Below are 23,474 nucleotides of genomic sequence, written 5' to 3' on the forward strand. Positions count from 1 at the left end.
AACTAATCTCTTTGATCAAGCTCATGTCTCCAGGTGTGTTGGTGTTATGCTTTGCTTTAGAATGCTGCAGTGAAGCACCTTGGGCTGACCCATTACTTTAATTTTTTGTTGAATGCTGATCTGCACGATGGAATGCCACTGAAAAATTGTTGAAACTAGGCAATTCAATTGCATTGGCCTGCTTTGCAGCCAAAGGTTAGACCCATCTCTGTAGAATGTATGGCAAAAATAGAAATTTCTTTGTGGATTTGTAAAGCTTCAGTCAGTCGTTTACAACAAAAGCCACCTCAGTAAATAAATAATGAAACATTATATTAGGTAAAACATATACAGCAAACTTTTAATTGACCAGAAGTGTGCCAGTTGATCAAATATTCCAGTTGATTACATGGACTTCTTCATCAGTTAAAAACACAAAGTAATAGAAATGTAATGCAGGGGGTATACACATCACTGTTGTACTTTATTTACAACATAAACCACTAAAATAATAATACAACTTTGCTTTAAATAAACCTTAGTAGCAGAGAGCCTTTTCATTCACTCCTGCAACTGATTACTCAGTGATTGTGATAATACAGTAAACTTTTGGTATTTTCAGGTTTGTGATTTTTGCTGGTTTATCAATAGTGCTGGTTCATAAAATGCTGTTTAAAACCAAATATGCTGTATTTTCATAAATGAGTAGCATGATGAAAATGTCCAACTGATATGTAATTTTGATTTATGGTGCAATATACCCTTTAATCTTGTTTTTGTACTGCAAAGGAAATTTGTTTTGCATTGCTGATCTTTCAAATCTGTTTGAATTCAAAAGTGCTAATGTGAAGGTGCTTCCTGTGCACTTAATGCCAACACTCCCAGCTTGTGTTTGATGGAGTTTGCTGCTACCATCCTTTTTCCTTGACTGTATTTCAGGGCCAACTAGGTTTATAATGGTGGAGGGAAACCGCTCCTGAGTATTAACGAGAAGAAGTTCTTAATGTAAACAAACTATAGCTTGTTGCATGATTGTAATCAGGTCCACGAGAATTAGAAATTATTATTCATACTTGGAAACTGTGGATCTAGGTCTTCACACTACTAACCAAGTCTGTATGACATTGGATTGGGTAGAGATAAATGCAGTCTCCAGTATTAACCCTGTCAAAACCATTCTCTTGTATGTCATCTTCTCTTCTTCTCCCCAAAAAAGGCTTTTATTCCATAGTTAACATTTATACATTTATTACCTCATTTCCCCTCAAGTCTCTAACTTCACAAATTTAGGTTGTTTGGAAGTTTCACAATTCTTTCTCTTTGGACTTGGATGATTGGTAGCTCTTTTACTTGAGGACTATTGATCTTGATTCTGTTCTTGAGCTTGTGTGGACTGTAAAGTCTCTCTTGGATGCCCTTCACTAAGTGCTTTGTTTCTGCAAAATGGGTGATTACTCCATTACTTCACTTGGAGGATCCTTAATGGGCAGCACAGTGGTTCAGTGGTTAGCACTGCTGCCTCAGCATCAGGGACCTGGGTTCAATTCTAAGCTGAAGCAACTGTCTGTGTGGAGTTTGCACATTCTCCCTGTGTCTGCATGGGTTTCCTCCATGTGATCCAGTTTCTTCACACAGTCCAAAGATATGCAGGTTAGGTGAACTGACCAGGCTAAATTGGCCAGAGTGTCCAGGGATGTGCAGGATAGGTGGATCAGTCATGGGAAATGCAGAGTTATAGGGATAGGAATGGAGTGGGTCTGGTTGAGATTCTCTTCAGAGTGTCAGTGTGGACCTGATGTGCTGAATGACCTTGTTCAACACTGTACAGATTCTATTATTCTAACCTTCATTGAGCCTGTCATATTTGTGCTCCCTCTAAAGGAGGAATTCACCAAGTGCCATTCTGTTCTGTCTCCATTTTAAAAGATGTAGCCTATTGACTGTATCATGCAGTGTCACCTAATCTTGCAAAAAAAATTCCATTTTAAGAAATACACTTTATGCATTAGAAATTTTGTATTAATAAATTTCCAAATTAATCTAGATTATTGATAATATGCCATCTGAATCTTATTCCATTTCACTTTTATTGCAAATTCACATCTCTGAACCAAATCAAGATTCACTGTATTATGTTTTGGTTTTCATCTATGCTAAATCTGGACTACCCTACATAATCTGGTCTGAGAGATGTTCAGAACTGAATTAGTCATCATCAGGATCATTGGGCAATTCTGAGTTCCAATGCAACTTTACTTGTTGGAGAGATGAAAGACTGAGGTAGACACAGTGTTATTATTCATTCAGATCGGATATAGACAGCTGGGATCGAGTGAATCCCTAGAGGAGTATAACGGCAGTAGGAGTATACTTAAGAGGGAAACCAGGAGTGCTAAAATGGGCATGAGGTAACTTTGGCCAAAATACTTAAGGAGACTACAAAGAGATTGTATTTAGGGCAAAAGAGTAACTGGGGAGAAAGAAAAGGGCCCCTTAAAGATCAAAATAGTTGTTCATGTGGATTACCGAGATAAAACACATAGTTTGTGTCAGGGTTTATTTGTAGCAAGACGTGGAAGCTAGCGAACTTGGGGATATAAATAGTGATACTTTGACCATGGTTTGATACAATGTTCTAGCCCAGCACATGCTGGAAAAACAGAAACTCATTTTACGCTCAGGCTCTTTCCAGCCTTCAAGACTCAACACTGAGTTCAACAACTTCACACAATGAACGTTGTCCTCCATTTTGATGATACATTTGCTCGAACTCACTTCTGTTTTTTGCTTCAGGCACCCTTAGCATGTTACAATTTGTCCTCCTCCCTTTTGTCATGCACACAAAAGACATTTTCCAGCCCATGCCCCACCATCAATTCCAAAGAATCATCATATTGGACTTAAAACTGCTTCTCTCTCTCTCTGTCTCCACAGATGTTGCCAAACTTGTTAATTTGTCCAGCACTTTTGCTTTTATTGCTGCTCAGATTCCCTCCTTGCTGCTTGTCCTGACTTTAAAGCTGCTGTCTTCTCCCTGGCTGCACTAACTGACCAGTTCTGACTTTCTCTTCACTTCTTTTGACTCAAAAGCTGCTCTTTCCTCCCTCAATGTTGCCACTGATGTGATGACCTTTAAACTAAGTCTTGGTAATCAAATTCAGGTTTTTGCATTGGTTTACGTAATGGTAAACAAACAGGCCTTTCAGTACCAACAGACCATGTCAGTATTTATAGTCCCATTCTTTTTTCATCAAAATATTCCTTCTTTATTCATTGCTTACCTTTTAAATGTATGATTTACTTGAACCACTCTGCTTGTAGAAGTTCCACATTCTTACCAATCTTTGGGTTTCTTAATGCCTAAATTAGGTTTTCTGGTTGTTACAGTATATTGTGGCCTCTAGTTACATGGTCATTCCTTCATGCATATTCTGTATCCACTTTATTAAAACCTTTGACCATTCTAAGTATATGGGATAGGCCACTTAAGATTGAAATGAGAAAACTCTTCATGCAGAGAGTGGTGAGCCTGTGGAATTGTCTGCCACAGAATGCAGTTGAGGTCAAAACATTGAATGTTTTGAAGAAGGAAATAGATATAGTCCTTAGAGCTAATGAGAACAAAAGTTATAGGGCAAAAAAAAACAGGAAATTGAGTAGAGAAAGCAAGAACTGCAGATGTTGGAGTCAGAGATAACAGTGTGGAGCTGCAGGAGCACAGCAGGCCAGGCAGCATCAGAGGAGCAGGCAAGTTAACATTTCAGGTCAGGACGCTGCTTCAGGGATTTCTGTAGAAGGGTCCTGACCCAAAACAACAACTTTCCTGCACCTTTGGTGCCTGGCCTGCTGTGCTCCTGGACCGCCACACTGTGTTATCACAGGAAACTGAGTCGGATGATCAGCCTTGGTTCTTTTGAATGGCAGAACAGGCCCAACAATAGGAATTAGCCTATTCCTGTACCCAGGAACTCTGATTATTGGTTCTTTCCTAACATGAATGCCCACTCATTGTGGTATTCATTGTTATGACAAATAATAAAATCTAGTGGTGTAAAGTTCCAAAGTGAGCAGGTCATGACACATTAAGTTCCTAGGTCTTCCAGCTGTGAACCCTGGATCCCAGCATAGAAAACATAAGAGATTTGTTCTGACTGTGGCTTGTTGGCGTATAGGACTTAAGTAGAAGTAATAAGAATCTTCGATAACGTGGATCTCGGTCTCATCCGGTCAGCGGAAGTATTGGTCTTTGATCCACTGAACAGGAGAAATTCATCAAAATCTGTGCCTCTTTCCTGGCCTGTTGCAAGTGATTCAATACACTGTCACAATAGCAGCCACCAAACAAATTATTCTTGAGGTATACTTTACCTCAATAGAGGAGAGAATTGCCTAATGATTGATGATCCTGTAGTCCACGAGAGTTTAAAGTGATGAGCAAGCAAAGATCTATGTAGTTTACAAGGATGTCACTAATTCCATGCAATCAGTCAGATTACAAGCATTACAAAGTATTTGTGGCACAAAAATGTAGCCTCAATATGTCATGTATGTTTTTGTGATTTCATATCTCTTCGTCATACCTCATCATCAGGTCATGCAAAATCTGTAGACAATGAAAGAAAGCTGTTCTGATGAGAAGTCCTTAATCTGTTTCTCTGTAGCTGAGCATTTCCAGTTTGTGTGTCTAGTATCCCAGTAATTTGTTTCTTTTTATCAACATATCCTTGTACTGCTTTCTTTCATGTGCTTATATAACTTCCCTTGAATGCTATTTTCTTCAACTACTTCCTGCATTTCCAAATTTCACATTCCAACTGCTCTTTTGATAAAGAAGTTAATCATGTATTTATTATTGTACAGTAATTCTCACATTTGTTTTAGCTATATTCAGCAGCATCTTTTATGAGAAACCAAGTTAATATTCAGGTCAATGATGGCTCTCCTTTAGATTCTTCATTGACCTGAAAGTTAACTGTTTCTCTACATAGATGTTGTTTCACCTGCAGATTATTATTAATAGCTGTGTTTTTATTTCAGCATTCTAGTATTTTGTTTTTGTTTAGATATTTGTGGCCTTGGCTGAGGTCTTATGATGAAAGATGCTTGATTCATATATGTATCATTTTTAGAGTTTGGATTTGAAAGTAGTGGCATATGGGCATTTTCTCCAGATTTACCAAAATTAGGTCAATCAGTGTTTCTCAAACATTGCTTAAATACAGTTTGTGTAAAGGAGCAAGGATACCTGTTAATGGATGTTTGTTTGTAAGATTTACTGGGAAAAGTTTATAACTGTGAGTGTAAACATTGACAGCCATTAGTTTGGTTTTGGTTTACGATAATCAAGGATTGATTTTGACTTCAGAACCTAGAGATGGAAACATTTTGAACAGTTTCTGAGGAGACCTGATTATCAGAAACACAATATAATTTCTCATCTCGAGGTATATAAAACGGGTAAGGAAATAAATTACCTCAGTTGAAATTTAGTTCATCCAACTTCCAAATCCAAGTGTGTTTGGTTAGAAATGGGCAGATTTTTAAAAATTGGGAAAATCTAAACTTTTAACTTCTGAGAAGATCTCACAGAACAGGAAAGAGTCAGTTGAGTATCACTTAAAGATTTGAAATTGAGGGGTATTTTCTAAGCTGTAAAGTGGCTGTTTTGGAAATAGTTGAGACATTTTGCCATGCGTTTTAGGATCATTTTTCAAAGAAGATATTGAGCTTTACTTTCTTCAGGAGGACTATTATTCATAGAGTTATTAAGAGATCTGGCTGATGAGGGATATCAAAGCTCTAGTCAGGAAAAAGAAGGCAGCATACATAAGGTTTAAGCTATTGGGCTCAAGTGAACCCCTAGATGACTATTAAACCTGTAAGAACACACTTAAGAGAAATCGGACGAGCAAAGAGAGGGAATCAGATGGATCTGGCAGATAAGGTTAAGGATAATCACAAGAGGTTCTCTAGCCATATTAAGAGTAAAAGGATGGCTAGGGAGAGAATAGGTCTCCTTAAAGATTAGCATGGCTGTCTATGTGTGGAGATGAGAGATTTTTAATGAGTATTTCTCCTTAGTGTTTACTGAGGAGAGAATCACGTGGTAAGGAAATAAGGGAAACAAGTGGGGATGTTTTTGCCCACATGTATATTATCAGAGAGGAGTTGTTTGCAGTCTTAAAGTGCATTAAATTCCCTGGACCTGATCAAGTCCATCCTCTGATGGTGTGTGAAGTTAAGGAAGAAGTTGCAGAGGCCCTTGCAGAGATTTTTGCTTCATCTTTAGCCACTGGTGAAGTTCTGAAAGACTGGAGGGTGGCTAATGTTGTTCCATTGTTTAAGAAAGGTAGCAAGACAAGCCATGGAATTACAGGCCCGTGAGCTTGACATCAGTGGTAGGCAAGTTATTAGAGAGGATACTGGGGGACAGGATCAACGAACATTTGGATAGTCAAGGCCTGATAGGGATGGCATGGATTTATGCGTGGGAAGTCATGTCTAGAAGATTTGTCAGGGTTTTTCTGAAGATGTAACCAAGAGGATAATTGAAGGTAGGGCAATGGATGTTGTCTATGTGGACTTTAATAAAGCCTTTGACAAGGTCCTGCATGGCAGGCTAGTCGTGAAGGTTAGGTTGCATGGGATCCACGGTGAGCTAGCTAGTTGGATTCAAAATTGGCTCGATGGCAGGAAGCAGAGGGTGATGGTTAAAGTTTGTTTTGCCGACTGGAGGCCTGTGACTAGTGGTGTGCCACGAGTCGATGCTGGGACCTTTGGTATTTACTTAAATGATCCGGATGTGAATGTACAAGACGTGATTACAGATGATACAAAATTAGGAGGTATCATTGATAGCAAGAAAGGTTATCAAAAATTACACAGGGATCTTGATCGGTGGGCTGAGGATTGGCAAATGCAATTCAATACAGATAAGTTTGAAGTGTTGCACTTTTGAAAGTCAAACCAAGGTGGGACTTGTACAATAAATGGTAAGGTCCTGAGGACTGTTGTGGAACAGAAGGACCTAGGAATACAAGCTCTTAGTTCACTAAAAGCGATGTCATAGGTAGACAGGATGATGAAGAAGGCATTTAGCATTCTTGCCTTCATCGGTTGAGGCACTGAACACAGGAGTTGGAATGTTACATTACAGTTACGTAAGTTGTTGGTGAGGCTGCACTTGGAGTATTTGGGTTTCTGCCTCTACCACCCTTACAGGCAGTGAGTTCCAGAATCTCACCATCCTCTAGGTGAAAATGTTCTTCCGCACATCTCCTATAAACTTCTTGCCTGTTTAAATCTATTCTGCCTGGTCATTCATCCCTCAGGGAGAAAAGTTTATTTTTTATCTACTCTATCTGTGCCACTTAGCTCAATTGCCTGGATGGCTGCTTTACAGGGCGGAGTAATGTTAACTGTGTAGGTTCATTTCCTGCACTGGTCGACGTTACCATGAAGAAGTCTCCTTCACAACCTCTCCCCTCACCTTAACTACAGTGACCGTCGGGTTAAGCCACAATCCGTTGTCTCTCCGGTGTAATCAACGGTCCAGTAAGACAATGGTGACTTTGTAAAAATATACACACCTCATAATTTTGTACACATCAATCGTCCGTTTCCAATCTCTTCTGCTTTAAAGAAAGCAATTGCTAGAAAAGCTCAGCAGGTCTAGCAGCATCTGTGGAGGCAGTTAAAATGTTAGGTTCCGTGACACTTGTTCAGATAAAAACTGACAGAACTGCGCAGGCTGTAAATCAGGAACAAAAACAAAGATGCCGGAAAAGCTCTTCAACTCTTTTTTGTCCTTCACAGATGCTGTCAGACCTGCTGAGCTTTTTGATCCTTCAGAACCCAATGTGCGTACCATCTCTTTTCATAACTGAAGGTCCCCAGGCCAGGTGACATCCTGCAGACGTCCGAGTTCTAACACTGTCTCTCCACATATGCCGCTAGACCTGCTGAGCTTTTGCAGCAATTTCTGTTTTTCTTCAGGATCTGTCAAGATCTTCCTTATTTTTCCGAATTAGCCCGTACAAAACTCTGGAAATGTTCCACCTCTGGTAGGACTTGAACCGGTGTCCTCATGTCAAGGGGGCAGGGACAGTGCGACTGCGCCACTAGTGAGTGCACCCCTTGCCGCAGCTTGTTGTGCCTGTAACAAAAATGGCGTTTCCAACCTTTCAAAAAGTCTTCTCGAAAATCATATTGACCATGCTGTCGTAAAGTAGACCAGAATTGGAACAAGAGATGGTGGGAACTTCAGATGCTGGTGAATCTGAGATAACAAGGTGTAGGGCTGGATGAACACAGTAGGCCAAGCAGCATCAGAGGAGCAGGCAGGCTCATGTTTCGGGCCTAAAGATTTTTGTTTTACTGAAGAAAGGTCTATCCCTGAAAGGTCAGCCTTCCTGCTCCTCTGATGCTGCTTGGGCTGCTGTGTTCATCCAGCTCTACACCTGGTTATTTCAGAAATGGAACATTCTGGCTTTTGCGACAGGAGCTGACGCACGATGCGTGCGCGGGGGAGCGTGACGCGATGACGTAGGAAGTCTGTGTTTTCTCTGGTTCTTCGTGTAATGGCGTTGGTCATCGAAGAATGAAGCAGAATCTGAAATATTGACCGCTAGTTGTGGCTATTTCGGCTCCGATTCGACAGGGCAGTCTGTCAGGATTTTAATAATACCCAATATATTTTACCCCTATCGAGATATTTTCGCTGGTTGAAGTTGTTTGAAGGAAGACTTTAGACCCGATGTATCCGTCATGGGGTCGGTATGGTGGGGGAGGGGCACATCTTCCGTATTATGGCGGAGCCGCTCAGCCTCCACTACCTCAAGGGCCTCGTGTGCCGGCACCAGGCATGGTGGTTGGCGTTGGCTCTACCCTGAGCCCAACCACCGTACCCCCGCCCGTTCCCAGTGCCGGTTTGGCATCCAATTTCCAGACGCTCAGACAACAGCACCTTCAGCAGATGCAGCAGCTGCAACAAATGCACCAGCAGCAGTTACAGTCGGTGCTGCAGCATCCTGCCCATCAAAACCTTCCACCTCCGTCCATACCACCACCACCATTGCCGCCTCATCTGCAGCAACCTCCACCGCCTCAGACCCTCTGGGACACCAGCAGTACCCAAAACCAACTAACTCAGACTAACCAACCCACTCAGCAACATCCAGATTTCTCCTCGGTGGCTTTACAGGTGAGGCGAACGAAAAGGAAACGACAAAACCATTTCAGACGTATTACTATTTAACAGGCCTTGAAATATACGCGCTGTCAGATATTAAGAAATGCGGAGATCAGCCAGGAACTAAAATTGTGAATAAAACAAATGTGGATGCTGGAGAAACTCAGCAGGTCTGGCAGCATCTGTGGAGAGAAAACAGGACTAACCTTTCAAATAACAGTGACTCTTCAGAACTGATGGTTAGAAAACAAATCAGAATTTAGTTGACTAGAAGTCAGACTGCATCTTAAGTAAATTTAAAAACAAAGTACTGCAGATTCTTGAAATCTAAAACAAAACAAAGTGCAGGTCCAGCAGCATCCGTGGAAACAGAAACAGTTGATGTTTCCATTCAGATTTGATATCTAATTTATTTTGTTGGAAATGTGAATGGGTTGTTGTAGAGCGTAGAAAACCTAGTTTATATTGCACTGATGGTTTTTGATCTCTCTGAAACCAAACAAGTCATGAGAAAAGTTGCAATAGTCTGATGTACCACCTACATGCAAAACTACCTGATTAGGTAGAAGGACAAATTTGTATTTTCCAGCTGGACATTAAGTATTGCAGGAAATTGTACAGATACCCATGGATTAGTCAGAGTATAATATTCCATGCTCTATAAGGTCATAGTGACAGAAAATGCACAAAAGGAGCCAGAATATGGATTGATTTCCGATTTCCCTTTTCTTGCCTTGTTTCTCTTCCACCAGTTTTACCTGATCGGCCAAAAATCCATCAGATTTTTTTGTTTTAAAGGCAGTTAATTTGGAAGCTTTGTGTGAGAGTGAATCAGATAGTTGGCCTTTTCTTGTTTTGGGAGATAGTCTAGTTTCTGATGGAATTGAAGATGGCATTGTTGACAATGATAATTCTTGTTTTGAATAATAGCCTGTTTTAATCTGGCATTAGATTTTTCTAGAGTCATCAAATTGTTGTCAGAAAGTTTCTGAATTTAGAAAGATGAGTGAATATGCTATGATAACCTAAAACAAACGTAGTGAAAAGCAAAGATAATGGGAACTGCAGATGCTGGAGAATCCAAGATAACAAAGCATGGAACTGGATGAACACAGGCCAAGCAGCATCTTAGGAGCACAAAAGCTGACATTTCGGGCCTAGACCCTTCATCAGAAAAGGGGGATGGGGAGAGGATTCTGAAATAAATAGGGAGAGAGGGGGAGGCTGCCTGAAGATAGAGGAGAAGATAGGTGCAGAGGAAAGTATTGGTGGGGAGGTAGGAAGGGGATAGGTCTTTCCAGGGAGGACGGACAGGTCAAGGTGACTTTCCATATCAGGCAGATGTTCACCTCCACATCCGCCAATGTGGTATACTGTATCCGCTGTACATGGTGTGGCTTCCTCTATATTGGGGAAACCAAGCAGAGGCTTGGGGACCACTTTGCAGAACACCTACATTCGATTCGTAGTAATCAACTGCACCTCCCAGTTGCAAACCATTTCAACTCCCCCTCCCATTCCTTAGACGACATGTCCATTCTGGCCCTCCTGCAGTGCCACGATGATGCCACCCGTAGGTTGCAGGAACAGCAACTCATATTCCGCTCGTGAACCCTGCAGCCCAATGGCATCAATGTGGATTTCACCAGCTTCAAAATCTCCCCTTCCCCTCACTGCATCCCAACACCATCCCAGCTCGTCCCCGCCTGCCTAACCTGTTCTTCCTCTCACCTATCCCCTCCTCCCACCTCGAGCCACACCTCCATCTCCTACCTACTAACCTCATCCTGATCCCTTGACCTGCCTGTCCTCCCCAGACTGTCCTATCTCCTCCCTACCTCCCCACCCATACTCTCCTCTGCACCTATCTTCTCCTCTATCTAACTTTGGTCCGCCTCCCCCTCTCTCCCTATTTATTTCAGAATCCTCTCCCCATCCCCCATTTCTGATTGGCCTAGGCCCGAACCGTCAGCTTTTGTGCTCCGAAGATGCTGCTTGGCCTGCTGTATTCATCCAGCCCCACACTTTGTTGTTATAGTGAAAAGCAAAGTTTTGTGTCTTGAGAAAGACTTGTGCCTTAAAGATATGGATCGTTTCATTTCTGAGTGCTAGTGAGAAACAATTTTGACAATCCCTTATTTGTGGTATCTTTTAGATGTAATACGTCATCTGGTGTGCAGCAACAGTGGGTGACAGTTGTCCATTGTCACTGAAGATAATTTAATAAACCTTGAATTGTTTGAGCTGTTAATCACCAGGGTTTACAGTACCATGTCTCTGCTGCAGGTTTTATTTCTATTTTTAAAAAAGTATTTCTCCAACTAAGGCTGAAGATATTCTTCTCATCTGTACAAAATAATCACGAAGCCTATTGCAATTCTTAGTGCAAAAGCTTATTGCTAGCTTGTTTTGTATCTAGTCAGTGATTCCTATGTTGATAGACTGACAAAGTACTGGCAAAGGTGTGTATATTTGGGTGAAATTGTGCAGTGTGTCTATCCTGTGAACTTAACTGCTGAAGATTTGTTCTTTTAGTTGATGTCACCCACTGATTGAAATTGGCAAATCTATGCACATAATTAACATAGCAAAAGTGTAAGAGTAGGCTGTTTGGCCCTACAAGACTTCTTTCACATTCAGTATGATCATGGCTGATCTTCTAATTCTTCAGTGTGTTACGGATTTTTGCTGGTACACTTTGACTTCCTTGGCCTCGAGGACTATATCTAATTTCTTAAAAACATTAAATGTTTTGACCTAAACTGCTTCTTGTGGCAGATAATTCACCTTGATGAATACAATAAAATGTTCAAAATCAAGTTTAAAATAATCACTGAGTTCCACTCACCCAATGTTACTTGCTGCCTTATATTGGCTGGTGGAATCAGGTTTAAAACCAGTGTTGATCTTTCTCATTGATTTGACTCATCTCTGTTTTTGTAATAATCATAACTGCACTGCAATATACTGCAGCCCCTCAGCAACAAATTCTTTTCCACTACTCAGGTGCCTTCTATTGACTCCCACGAACCTTTTGCGTTTCCCGCACTTCTGCTGTCAAACCCCCACCTCCCAGCAAAAATAAGGACAGTGACCACCGGTCCAAAATAATTACATAACAACTGCTCCAACCTCTACATCCAGCACATCATCCTTTCCCAGTTTCACCATCTGTAATCTGACTCCACCAACAATCCCTATCTGCCTTCCATAGGGACCACTTACTTCGTGACTCCTTTGTCCGCTGCAAACTCCCCACCAATCCCACTACACCTGGCAACTGCAGGAGGTGGTACACCTGCCCCTGCATCTCCCCTCTCTCCTCCACCCAAGGCCCCAAACAATCTTTCCAAATCTGACATGGTTTCACCTGTACGCCCTCCAACCTGATCTACTGCATCCGTTACTCCCAATGTGGCCCCCACTACGTCACTGAGACCTATCACGGACTCAGTGACTGATTCATTGAAGATCTGCGCTCTGTGTGCTATATTCAACAGCACCTTCCAGTTACCAACCATTTTAACTCCCCTTCACACTCCCTGGGTGACATGTCCATCCTGGACAGCCTCCAGTGTCAAAATGATGCCTCGTCAAGCTGGAGGAACAACACCTCAAAATCTGCCTCGGGAGCTTACAGCTCAGTGGCTTCAACATAGAATTCACCAGTTTCAAAATCTCCCCACCCCTGGCCTCATCCCACATCCAACCTTCCCCCTCATCCCTTCCTCCTTGACCTGACACAATCTGTCCATCTTCTTTCTTACCTGTCTGCCCCACCCTTCCCAAGGTCTAGCTCCACAACCCCCTACCTGCATTCACCTATCACCATTTCACCTACCTTCTCCCAGCCCCAACCCCTTCCCCGACTTCAGCTCTGATTAATAGTGTAAACCGTAAATGTCAACTTTCCTCCTCCTCTGATGCCTGAGGTGTTCCTCCTGCTCCACACTGTACTGACTCTGACTCCAACTTCTGCAGTTCTTGTTATCTGTGGGCAGCTGTGTTTTGCCTGAAGTAGGTCCATGCTCCTAAAATGCTCTCCATAAAATTCCTCCACTTCCTTCCCTCAAGATCCCACTTAAAACCACTTGAGCTTTTTTATCATCCCTCCAAACAACTTTTGTTTCAGTTTGAAAGAGGTGCTGTTGCAGTTTACATAACGTTGGTTACCTTTCAATTATGCAAATTATTTAGGTAAAAACAACGCTTAATGGCTCTTGAAAAATGGAGTAAAATCTAATGCTCATGATTACTTTGCTAGGCTGTGCACTCTTGCAGAGCGTATATATTCACAACTTTCGAGGAAAGAGGAAGCACCTTATAACCTTTACAGTTCTCAGATCCCAGAATCTCAACCTATGAAACTGTATCAAGTGGATTTCCTGCGTCTTGTTGAATAATAAGTGGAGCTTCAGGGTGCCTTAATTCCATTAAACGTCTTAAGTCCTCTTCCCATATTTTTCACAAGTATTGTAAATATTGTAACTGTCACCAGTGATTAATACAGACAGAGTGGAAAACGTCTTCATAATGTACTCCAAGCCATTTTTTTTCAGTCATTTCCCCATGCTGTCATTGTAGTATCTCCTGCTGCTGGTCAGAAAAGCCTGGCACAGGGTGCTTTGTTCTAGACTACTTCTTGATGACTTCATTATGTGTTTTGCTACTTCTGAGTTACTATGAACAGTATTTTAGCAATAAAGCTGCTTGTTTTCAGCATGTAATGACAGCGATATAGTCCGCCTCTGACCAATTAACTGTTCGAGTCATGGAGCCCTGAAGCATGGAGACAGGCACTTTGGCCCAAACCGGGCCATGCCGTCCGAAATGTCCATCCGCACTAACCCCTTTTCCCTGTGCTTTGCCCATATCCTTCTAAACCTTTCTTATCCATGTGTTCTTCTAAATGCCTTTTAAATGTTGTTAATGTACCAGCTTCAGCCACTTATGCCGGCAGCTTATTCCAAGCTCATACCATCCTCAGTGTAAAAACACTGCCCCTCAGGCTTGCATTTATTCTTTCCCTCTTAGTTTAAAGTGATGCCTTCTAATCCTCGATTTCCCAACCGTGGGAAAAGGACTGAGTGCACTCACCTTATCCATGCCTCCCATGGTCTTAAACGTTTCTGTAAGATAACTGCTCCACCTCAATCTCCTACGCTGTAAATAAAAAAGCCCTAGCTTGTTCAGCCACCCCCTGTAACTCAGTCTCTTGTGTCCTGGCAATATTCTTGTAATTTTCTTCTGAGCTCTTTGCAGTTTAATAACATCCTTTCTATAGCAAGCTGACCAGAACTGAACACAATACTCTAAGTGAAGCCTCACCAATATCCTTTACAACTTCAACATAACTTCCCAACTTCTATACTTGGTGCTCTGACTAATGAAGGCCAGTGTTCCAAAAGCCTTCACTGCTCTGTCTACCTGTGACTCCACTTTCAGAGAACCAAGCACCTGAACTCCAAGGGCCGTCTGTTCCACTACACTTCTTAAGGCCTTTCCATTCACCATGAAACTGCTACTTTGATTTGACTTTGCAAAACAAACACCTCACATTCAGCTATATTGGACTCCATTGCCATTTTTCAACCCACTTCCCAAGCTGATCAAAATTCTGCTGCAATTTTTGATAACCTTCTCACTGTCTATTATACCCCCTAATTTAGTGTCATTCACAAACTTACTACTCATGCTTTGTACATTCTCATCCAAATCATTGATTGTAGTTAACAAACAACAGTGGGCCCAGCACTGAACCCTGCGACACACCACTAGCCACAGGCCTCCAGTCCAACAAACATTCTTCCATTACTAGCCTCTGCTTCCTACCATCAAGCCAATTGTGTATCTAATTTGGTAGCTCTCCGTGGATTTCATGTGATCTAACCTTTCAGAGCAGCCTACCATGTGGGACCTTATCAAAGGCCTTACTGAAGTCCATATAGACTATGTCTCCTGCCCTGCCATCATCAACCTTCGTGGTTACTTCATCAAAGGACTCTAAAAAATTTGTGAGGCGTGATCTCCCATGCTCAAAACCATGCTGACTATTCCTAATCAAACCCTGTCTTTGCAAATGCATGTGTATCTTTTCCCTCAGAGTCTTCTCAAGTAACTTATCTACCACAGATGTTAGGCTTACTACTCTGTAGCCCCCACGTTTTTCTTTGCAGCCCTTTTTGAATAAGAGTGCAACATTTGATATCCTCCGGTCTTCCAGGACCTCACTTATGGATAACGATGATGCAAATATATCAGCCAGGGCTCCTGCAATTTCATCTCTAGCCTCTTGCAGGGTTCTTGGATATGTCTGGTTAGGACCAAGAGACTTACCCACCTACATATATTCTGATACTTCTAATGTCTCCTCTACGGTGATATGTACTGTCCCTAAGATATCACCACTTCCCCAAGTTCCCAAGTCTTTATGTCTTTCTCCACGGTAAATACAGTGGAGAAATAGTCATTGAGGACCTTGCCCATCTCTTGCAGTTCCACGCATGGATTTCCACTTTGGTCCTTGAGCGGCTCTATTCTTTCTGTGGTTATTCTTTTTCCTTAATATATTTACAGAATCTTTTTGGATTCACCCCAATCGTCTCAGCCAGCGCCATCCTCGTGATCCCTTTTCGTCCTGCTGATTTCCTTCAGTAAACTCCCGTACCCCCCGATTACTTCCAGGGATTCTGTTGGAAACCAGCAACCTGTACCTGAGCCATGCCTCCTTTTTTCTGGTCAAAGCCTCAATATCTCTTGTCATCCAAGGTTCCCTACACCAACCAACCTTGCCCTTCACCCTCACAGGCACATATAGACCTTGAACTCTAGCTATCACACTTCTAAAGACCCCCTACTTGCCGCAGGCCCCTTTGCCTGCATACAAACTACTCTGATCAACCCGTGCAAGCTCTTGTCTAATTCTGTTAGACTTCGTCTTGCCCCAGTTTAGGACTTGAACCCAAGAACCAGTTTTGTCCTTCTCCATAACTATTATAAAATTGATAAAATTATGGCCACTGGTCCCAAAGTGCCTCTTACTGTCACCTCAGTTACCTGGCCATTTTCCCAAAAGTAGGTCGAGTTTTGCCCTTTCCTGAGTTGGATCTTCTATATACTGCTTGAAGAAACTTTCCTGAATATATTTAACAAATTCCAGCCTTTCTAAGCCCTTAGCACAATGACAGCCTCGGTCTATGTTGAGAAATTTAAAATCCCCCACTGTAACAATCCTATTCTCCTGCAACTTCCGTCAGTCTCCCTGCATATTTATTCCTCTAATTGCTTTTTTCTATTTGGGGGCCTATTGTACAACCCCAATAACGTTACCATTACCATCTTGTTGCTTAGCTTAACCCACAAAGCCTCACTGAATGATCCCTCAGTTATTTCATCTCTGATTACTGCTGTGATGCTCACCTTGACCAAAATGTGACTCCTCCGCCCCTCTTTCCTCCACCTCTATTCCACCTGAAGCACCTGTACCCTGGGCATTAAGCTACCAGTCCTGTCCCTGCCTTATTCATGTTTCTGTAATGGCTATAATATCCCAGTCCCTCACACCTATCCATACCCTGAGTTAATCAACCTTACCTGTAGTCCTCTTGCATTGAAATAGGTACAATTTAGTCCAACAGGTATTCCTTGCTCCCTGTCCTGTTCCAGCCTGTTATCTGTTCAACTTGCTATTTCTAATTACTTTATCTCCATTAAGCCTCTCACTTGCCACCCTGCTGTTAAGGATTCCAACCCCCTGCCAATCTAGTTTAAAACCTCCCTTGTTGAAATGTGCAACCAAGTACGTGGCATAGTATCGTCTGTTATAGAAGCTGATTTTGGTGTATTCTATGCTTTGTTTGACATGAGATCCCCTCTACGTTTAGCTCTTGCTAACATCGTTGTTGATTACCATGAGAATAGATTCTTTGACCATCAACATCCTACATGTCTCATCTTGTCAGTATAAAAAATTTACAATAATTCAGTCCACAGCAGCATCAAAGAAATTGTTTACAAAGCTTAACAAAATTTGTGCTCAAATTTACCATTGAAATGGAACAATCATGTAAGTTTCCCTTCTTCGAGTATTTGTTGTGAAGTGTGGAAATTGGTTCTTAATTACCGTCTACTGAAAGCCTACATTTACCAGACAGTATACAAGTTGGAATTTCTATAGTTCCATGCTACAAGATAAATCTTAAGAAAATGTAACCATTAGATGTTATTGGAAATCATTTGTTAAATAATTCAGACTGCTGAAACCAGTTTTAGATCTTTAGACAGGCTTATAGACGATCTATTTGTGTGTGCTTGAAACAGCGTACGTAAATATTCTGGACTCTGTTTTATGTAATAATTAGTACACTGGTTCCTATTTTGAAACAGGATGCAAGAGAGCCAAACTTTGTTGCAACCCCGTATCAATGCTCTGACCAATCAGAAAGTCTGTTCTGAGAATTAAGCTTGACAGTTAACTGTTCTTGCTGTATTTCCATGCTAATGATGGCATAATTAATCAGCACTGACTTCTTGTTCTGTATTTAATGGTGTCTTTCTTTTCAAATTTGCATCTTGTGCCCAAGTTCAAATGATTGTTAAGACAAAAACTTTTTCAACTTCTAGTTTCTTTTTAGCTATTTTTAAGCTGAATTCTGAAAGAGTTGAGGCCCATGAAAAGTAGAAGTTAAGAAACTTGGTGAGAAGCATCCTGGAACATTCAATTTTTGTATGTGATGAAAATGTAGAGTAGGGTTGAATAATGGAAGTGTGGTAGAAGTCTATTTGGGCAACTCATGAACACCTTCACTGATAAATTGGATGAGTAATTAAAAAGATTTTCTTGGGGCTAATTGGGCTGAGGCTGCATCCAGCTAGATTCTCTAGAGGAAAAACACAGCTAAGCTGGTTGATTGAATTGAAGCAAGAAAGTGTGGTTTTTGTTTTGGTTTTACTACTGAGGTAATTTGATTCATTAAGATCTGAATTTTGGTTCTTAGGTGATAATTTTGAGATTGTTGGCTCACATGGAATAAATTCATAGAATTTAACACAGAAAAAAAGCTGTTTGTCTGATCAATGAAGCTGATTCATTGAGACTGAATTACTGCATGCAAATAAACACACGATCAAACAATGAAGCTGCATGGCATGTCTCTAGTAATAGAACATAGAACGTAGAACAGTACAGCACAGAACAGGCCCTTCAGCCCACAATGTTGTGCCGACCATTGATCCTCATGTATGCACCCTCAAATTTCTGTGACCATATACATGTCCAGCAGTCTCCTAAATGACCCCAATGACCTTGCTTCCACAACTGCTGCTGGCAACGCATTCCATGCTCTCACAACTCTCTGCGTAAAGAACCTGCCTCTGACATCCCCTCTATACTTTCCACCAACCAGCTTGAAACTATGACCCCTCGTGCTAGCCATTTCTGCCCTGGGAAATAGTCTCTGGCTATCAACTCTATCTATGCCTCTCATTATCTTGTATACCTCAATTAGGTCCCCACTCCTCCTCCTTTTCTCCAATGAAAAGAGACCGAGCTCAGTCAACCTCTCTTCATAAGATAAGCCCTCCAGTCCAGGCAGCATCCTGGTAAACCTCCTCTGAACCCTCTCCAAAGCATCCACATCTTTCCTATAATAGGGCGCCCAGAACTGGACGCAGTATTCCAAGTGCGGTCTAACCAAAGTTTTATAGAGCTGCAACAAGATCTCACGACTCTTAAACTCAATCCCCCTGTTAATGAAAGCCAAAACACCATATGCTTTCTTAACAACCCTGTTCACTTGGGTGGCCATTTTAAGGGATCTATGTATCTGCACACCAAGATCCCTCTGTTCCTCCACGCATCAGAAATCTCGTCAGAAAATTCAGTTCTTTTAAAAGTCAACATTTTATTTCATTACTGTTAAATTGGGAAGCACTTAGCTTAATCCCTTTTACAGATTATGTTTCCCCACAATCTTATTAGCTTTGAAAAGTGGTAGAAGCTGTGATATGAAAATGTTGGACAAAAAATACCAAAGAACTGTGGATGGTGGGAACCTGAAATAAAATCAGAAATTGTTGGAAAAAGTCAGCAGGTCTGGCCACATCTGTGGAGAGAAAGCAGAGTTAACATTTTGTGTTCTGTGACCCTTCAGAAACTTTCTGTTTGGAAGAAGGGGCACCGGACCTGAAACGTTAACTTTGTTTCTCTCCACAGATGCTGCTAAACCTGTTGAGTTTTTCCAGCAGTTCCTGCTATATTCCAGAATGAGGATTTTAGTTGACTTGTATTAGGCCGTAAAATCACTATGAGTGAGGAAATAGTCAATTTCTGTTAGATTCCAGAATGAGGATTTTAGTTGACTTGTATTAGGCCGTAAATTCACTATGAGTGAGGAAATAGTGGTGAAGATCACTATCTGTTATGATAAAATGTAATGCTAGACTTGAAACTGGACTCCTCAACATTACACAATCATAGGGCTTCCTGCTAATTTCACCGAAGTTGCCTCTTTGTCTGCTTTCAAAACGACTGCTGAATTGAGGTAAGCCTGATTGGGATTTCTTTATAGTCCTGGAATTCAACCGGGGGTGAGGTGACCCTCAGCTTAAACACAACATCTGACGTCTATCTTTAATGAGAAAATATCTCTATGGTCACTGAATCATACAGTGCAGATGATGCCCTTTCATTCATCGAGTCTGTATCAACAAAATAAATTCTAAATCTACACTGATCTCATTCTCAACACTCTGCCCATCGCCCTGAATGTTATGACATTCCAAATGCTCATCCAAGTATTTACATTGTAGATTGTAAGTTCTCCCCTCCTCAGTGACCTTCCTAGAATATGCATTTCAGATTCTGATCACTGTCTGGTGAAAAAATGTTCCTCAAATCTCCTCTACACCACCTGCCTTTTGCCTAAAGCTTTGCTGCCGTGTTTTTGACCCTTTAACTAAGGGGAGCAGTTGCTTTCTATGCATTCTGTTCATGCCCCTTATAATCTTTTATACCTCAATCAGGTCCCCTCTCAGCCTTCTCCGCTCAGAAGAAAGCAAACAAAACTTATCTAGCCTGTATTCATAACTAAACTGCTGTATTCCAGGCAACATCCTAGTGAATCTCCTCTGTGCCTCTTCCTGTGCAGTTGCTTTCTATCATGCAGTGACTAGAACTGCACACTAGTACTCATGCTCTACCTGTAATCAAAGCAAAGTTTTGGACAGCTTCAATGTAGCTTCCTTCTTTTACGCCACGATTGATAAAGTATCCCGTATGCCTTTTTAGCTACCCTGACAACATGTCCTTCCTCATTCAGGTATCTGTGGACAAGCAAGTCAACATCCCTTTGAGCGTCCTGGTATCCTACCGTTCTTTGAGTAGTCCCTTGTTTTGTTACTTTCAAATTGCTTCACCTCACGCTTAAATGGTTAAATTCCATTTGTCACCGATCTGTCTAACCAATCAGTCTACACCCTCCTGTAGCCGAAAACATTCTTCTCGATTATCAACCATACAGCTAATCATCTTGTCACGTGCGATTTTTATTTTTCAGTACCATCCCCCCCCCCCCCCCAATTTTGTCATTTATGTGTAAATAGATAAAAACAAAGGTGTCTAGCACTGATCTCTGGTCTGCCAAAGAACAACAGTTTTCAGTCACAGACAAAATCTTCCACTACCACGCTCTGTTTCCTCCCATGAAGACAATTTTGGATCCAACTTGCCAAATTACCCTTGATCCCCATGTGTCTTCATCTTTATCAGTTCCCTAAGTGGGCCCTTATCAAAGGTTTAGCTGAAATCCACTTAAATACATCCTAATCTACACATTCAGTTACCATGGAAAATTCAGTCAAATTTGTAATGCCTGACATTCCTCTGACAAAGATAATGGGAACTGCAGATGCTGGAGATTCCAAGATAATAAAATGTGAGGCTGGATGAACACAGCAGGCCAAGCAGCATCTCAGGAGCACAAAACCTGACGTTTCGGGCCTAGACCCTTCATCAGAGAGGGGGATGGGGGGAGGGAACTGGAATAAATAGGGAGAGAGGGGGAGGCGGACCGAAGATGGAGAGTAAAGAAGATAGGTGGAGAGAGTGTAGGTGGGGAGGTAGGGAGGGGATAGGTCAGTCCAGGGAAGACGGACAGGTCAAGGAGGTGGGATGAGGTTAGTAGGTAGCGGGGGGTGCGGCTTGGGGTGGGAGGAAGGGATGGGTGAGAGGAAGAACCGGTTAGGGAGGCAGAGACAGGTTGGACTGGTTTTGGGATGCAGTGGGTGGTGGGGAAGAGCTGGGCTGGCTGTGTGGTGCAGTGGGGGGAGGGCATGAACTGGGCTGGTTTAGGGATGCAGTGGGGGAAGGGGAGATTTTGAAACTGGTGAAGTCCACATTGATACCATATGGCTGCAGGGTTCCCAGGCGGAATATGAGTTGCTGTTCCTGCAACCTTCGGGTGGCATCATTGTGGCAGTGCAGGAGGCCCATGATGGACATGTCATCAAGAGAATGGGAGGGGGAGTGGAAATGGTTTGCGACTGGGAGGTGCAGTTGTTTGTTGCGAACTGAGCGGAGGTGTTCTGCAAAGTGGTCCCCAAGCCTCCGCTTGGTTTCCCCAATGTAGAGGAAGCCGCACCGGGTACAGTGGATGCAGTATACCACATTGGCAGATGTGCAGGTGAACCTCTGCTTAATGTGGAATGTCATCTTGGGGGTGAGGGAGGAGGTGTGGGGACAAGTGTAGCATTTCCTGGGGTTGCAGGGGAAGGTGCCGGGTGTGGTGGGGTTGGAGGGTAGTGTGGAGCGAACAAGGGAGTCACGGAGGGAGTGGTCTCTCCGGAAAGCAGACAGGGGAGGGGATGGAAAAAAGTCTTGGGTGGTGGGGTCGGATTGTAAATGGCGGAAGTGTCGGAGGATAATGCGTTGTATCCGGAGGTTGGTAGGGTGGCGTGTGAGAACGAGGGGGATCCTCTTGGGGCGGTTGTGGCGGGGGCGGGGTGTGAGGGATGTGTCGCGGGAAATGCGGGAGACGCGGTCAAGGGCGTTCTCGATCACCGTGGGGGGAAAGTTGCGGTCCTTAAAGAACTTGGACATCTGGGATGTGCGGGAGTGGAATGTCTTATCGTGGGAGCAGATGCGGCGGAGGCAGAGGAATTGGGAATAGGGGATGGAATTTTTGCAGGAGGGTGGGTGGGAGGAGGTGTATTCTAGGTAGCTGTGGGAGTCGGTGGGCTTGAAATGGACATCAGTTACAAGCTGGTTGCCTGAGATGGAGACTGAGAGGTCCAGGAAGGTGAGGGATGTGCTGGAGATGGCCCAGGTGAACTGAAGGTTGGGGTGGAAGGTGTTGGTGAAGTGGATGAACTGTTCGAGCTCCTCTGGGGAGCCAGAGGCGGCGCCGATACAGTCATCAATGTACCGGAGGAAGAGGTGGGGTTTGGGGCCTGTGTAGGTGCGGAAGAGGGACTGTTCCACGTAACCTACAAAGAGGCAGGCATAGCTGGGGCCCATGCGGGTGCCCATGGCCACCCCCTTAGTCTGTAGGAAGTGGGAGGAGTCAAAAGAGAAGTTGAGTGTGAGGACGAGTTCAGCTAGGCGGATGAGAGTGTCGGTGGAGGGGGCCTGGTCGGGCCTGCGGGACAGGAAGAAGCGGAGGGCCTTGAGGCCATCTCCGTGCGGAATGCAGGTGTACAGGGACTGGACGTCCATGGTGAATATGAGGTGTTGGGGGCCAGGGAATTGGAAGTCCTGGAGGAGGTGGAGGGCGTGGGTGGTGTCACGGACGTAGGTGGGGAGTTCCTGGACCAAAGGTAGCTAGGCGGATGAGAGTGTCGGTGGAGGGGGCGGATGAGAGTGTCAGTGGAGGGCAACTTTCCCCCCACGGTGATCGAGAACGCCCTTGACCGCGTCTCCCGCATTTCCCGCGACACATCCCTCACACCCCGCCCCCACCACAACCGCCCCAAGAGGATCCCCCTCGTTCTCACACACCACCCTACCAACCTCCGGATACAACGCATTATCCTCCGACACTTCCGCCATTTACAATCCGACCCCACCACCCAAGACATTTTTCCATCCCCTCCCCTGTCTGCTTTCCGGAGAGACCACTCTCTCCGTGACTCCCTTGTTTGCTCCACACTACCCTCCAACCCCACCACACCCGGCACCTTCCCCTGCAACCGCAGGAAATGCTACACTTGTCCCCACACCTCCTCCCTCACCCCCATCCCAGGCCCCAAGATGACATTCCACATTAAGCAGAGGTTCACCTGCACATCTGCCAATGTGGTATACTGCATC

At 43.2% G+C, this 23,474-nt stretch overlaps 1 protein-coding gene across 2 annotated transcripts in view; it reads left to right on the plus strand.

Annotated features, from left to right (window-relative positions):
* Positions 1 to 8,516: 8,516 nt before the first annotated feature.
* LOC125455528 (YLP motif-containing protein 1-like) overlaps positions 8,517 to 23,474 on the plus strand; it is a 158,131-nt gene continuing 143,173 nt past the window's right edge. For both annotated transcript variants that reach the window (XR_009446222.1, XM_059649041.1), the window contains exon 1: positions 8,517 to 9,181. Coding sequence is in view for 1 of the 2 variants with exons in the window: in XM_059649041.1 (XP_059505024.1) it covers positions 8,735 to 9,181 (447 nt within the window). In the remaining variant the exon portion in view is untranslated. The remainder of the gene's footprint in view (positions 9,182 to 23,474) is intronic.

This window comes from Stegostoma tigrinum, chromosome 10 (assembly GCF_030684315.1).
Source record: "Stegostoma tigrinum isolate sSteTig4 chromosome 10, sSteTig4.hap1, whole genome shotgun sequence".
Classification (NCBI taxonomy): domain Eukaryota; kingdom Metazoa; phylum Chordata; class Chondrichthyes; order Orectolobiformes; family Stegostomatidae; genus Stegostoma; species Stegostoma tigrinum.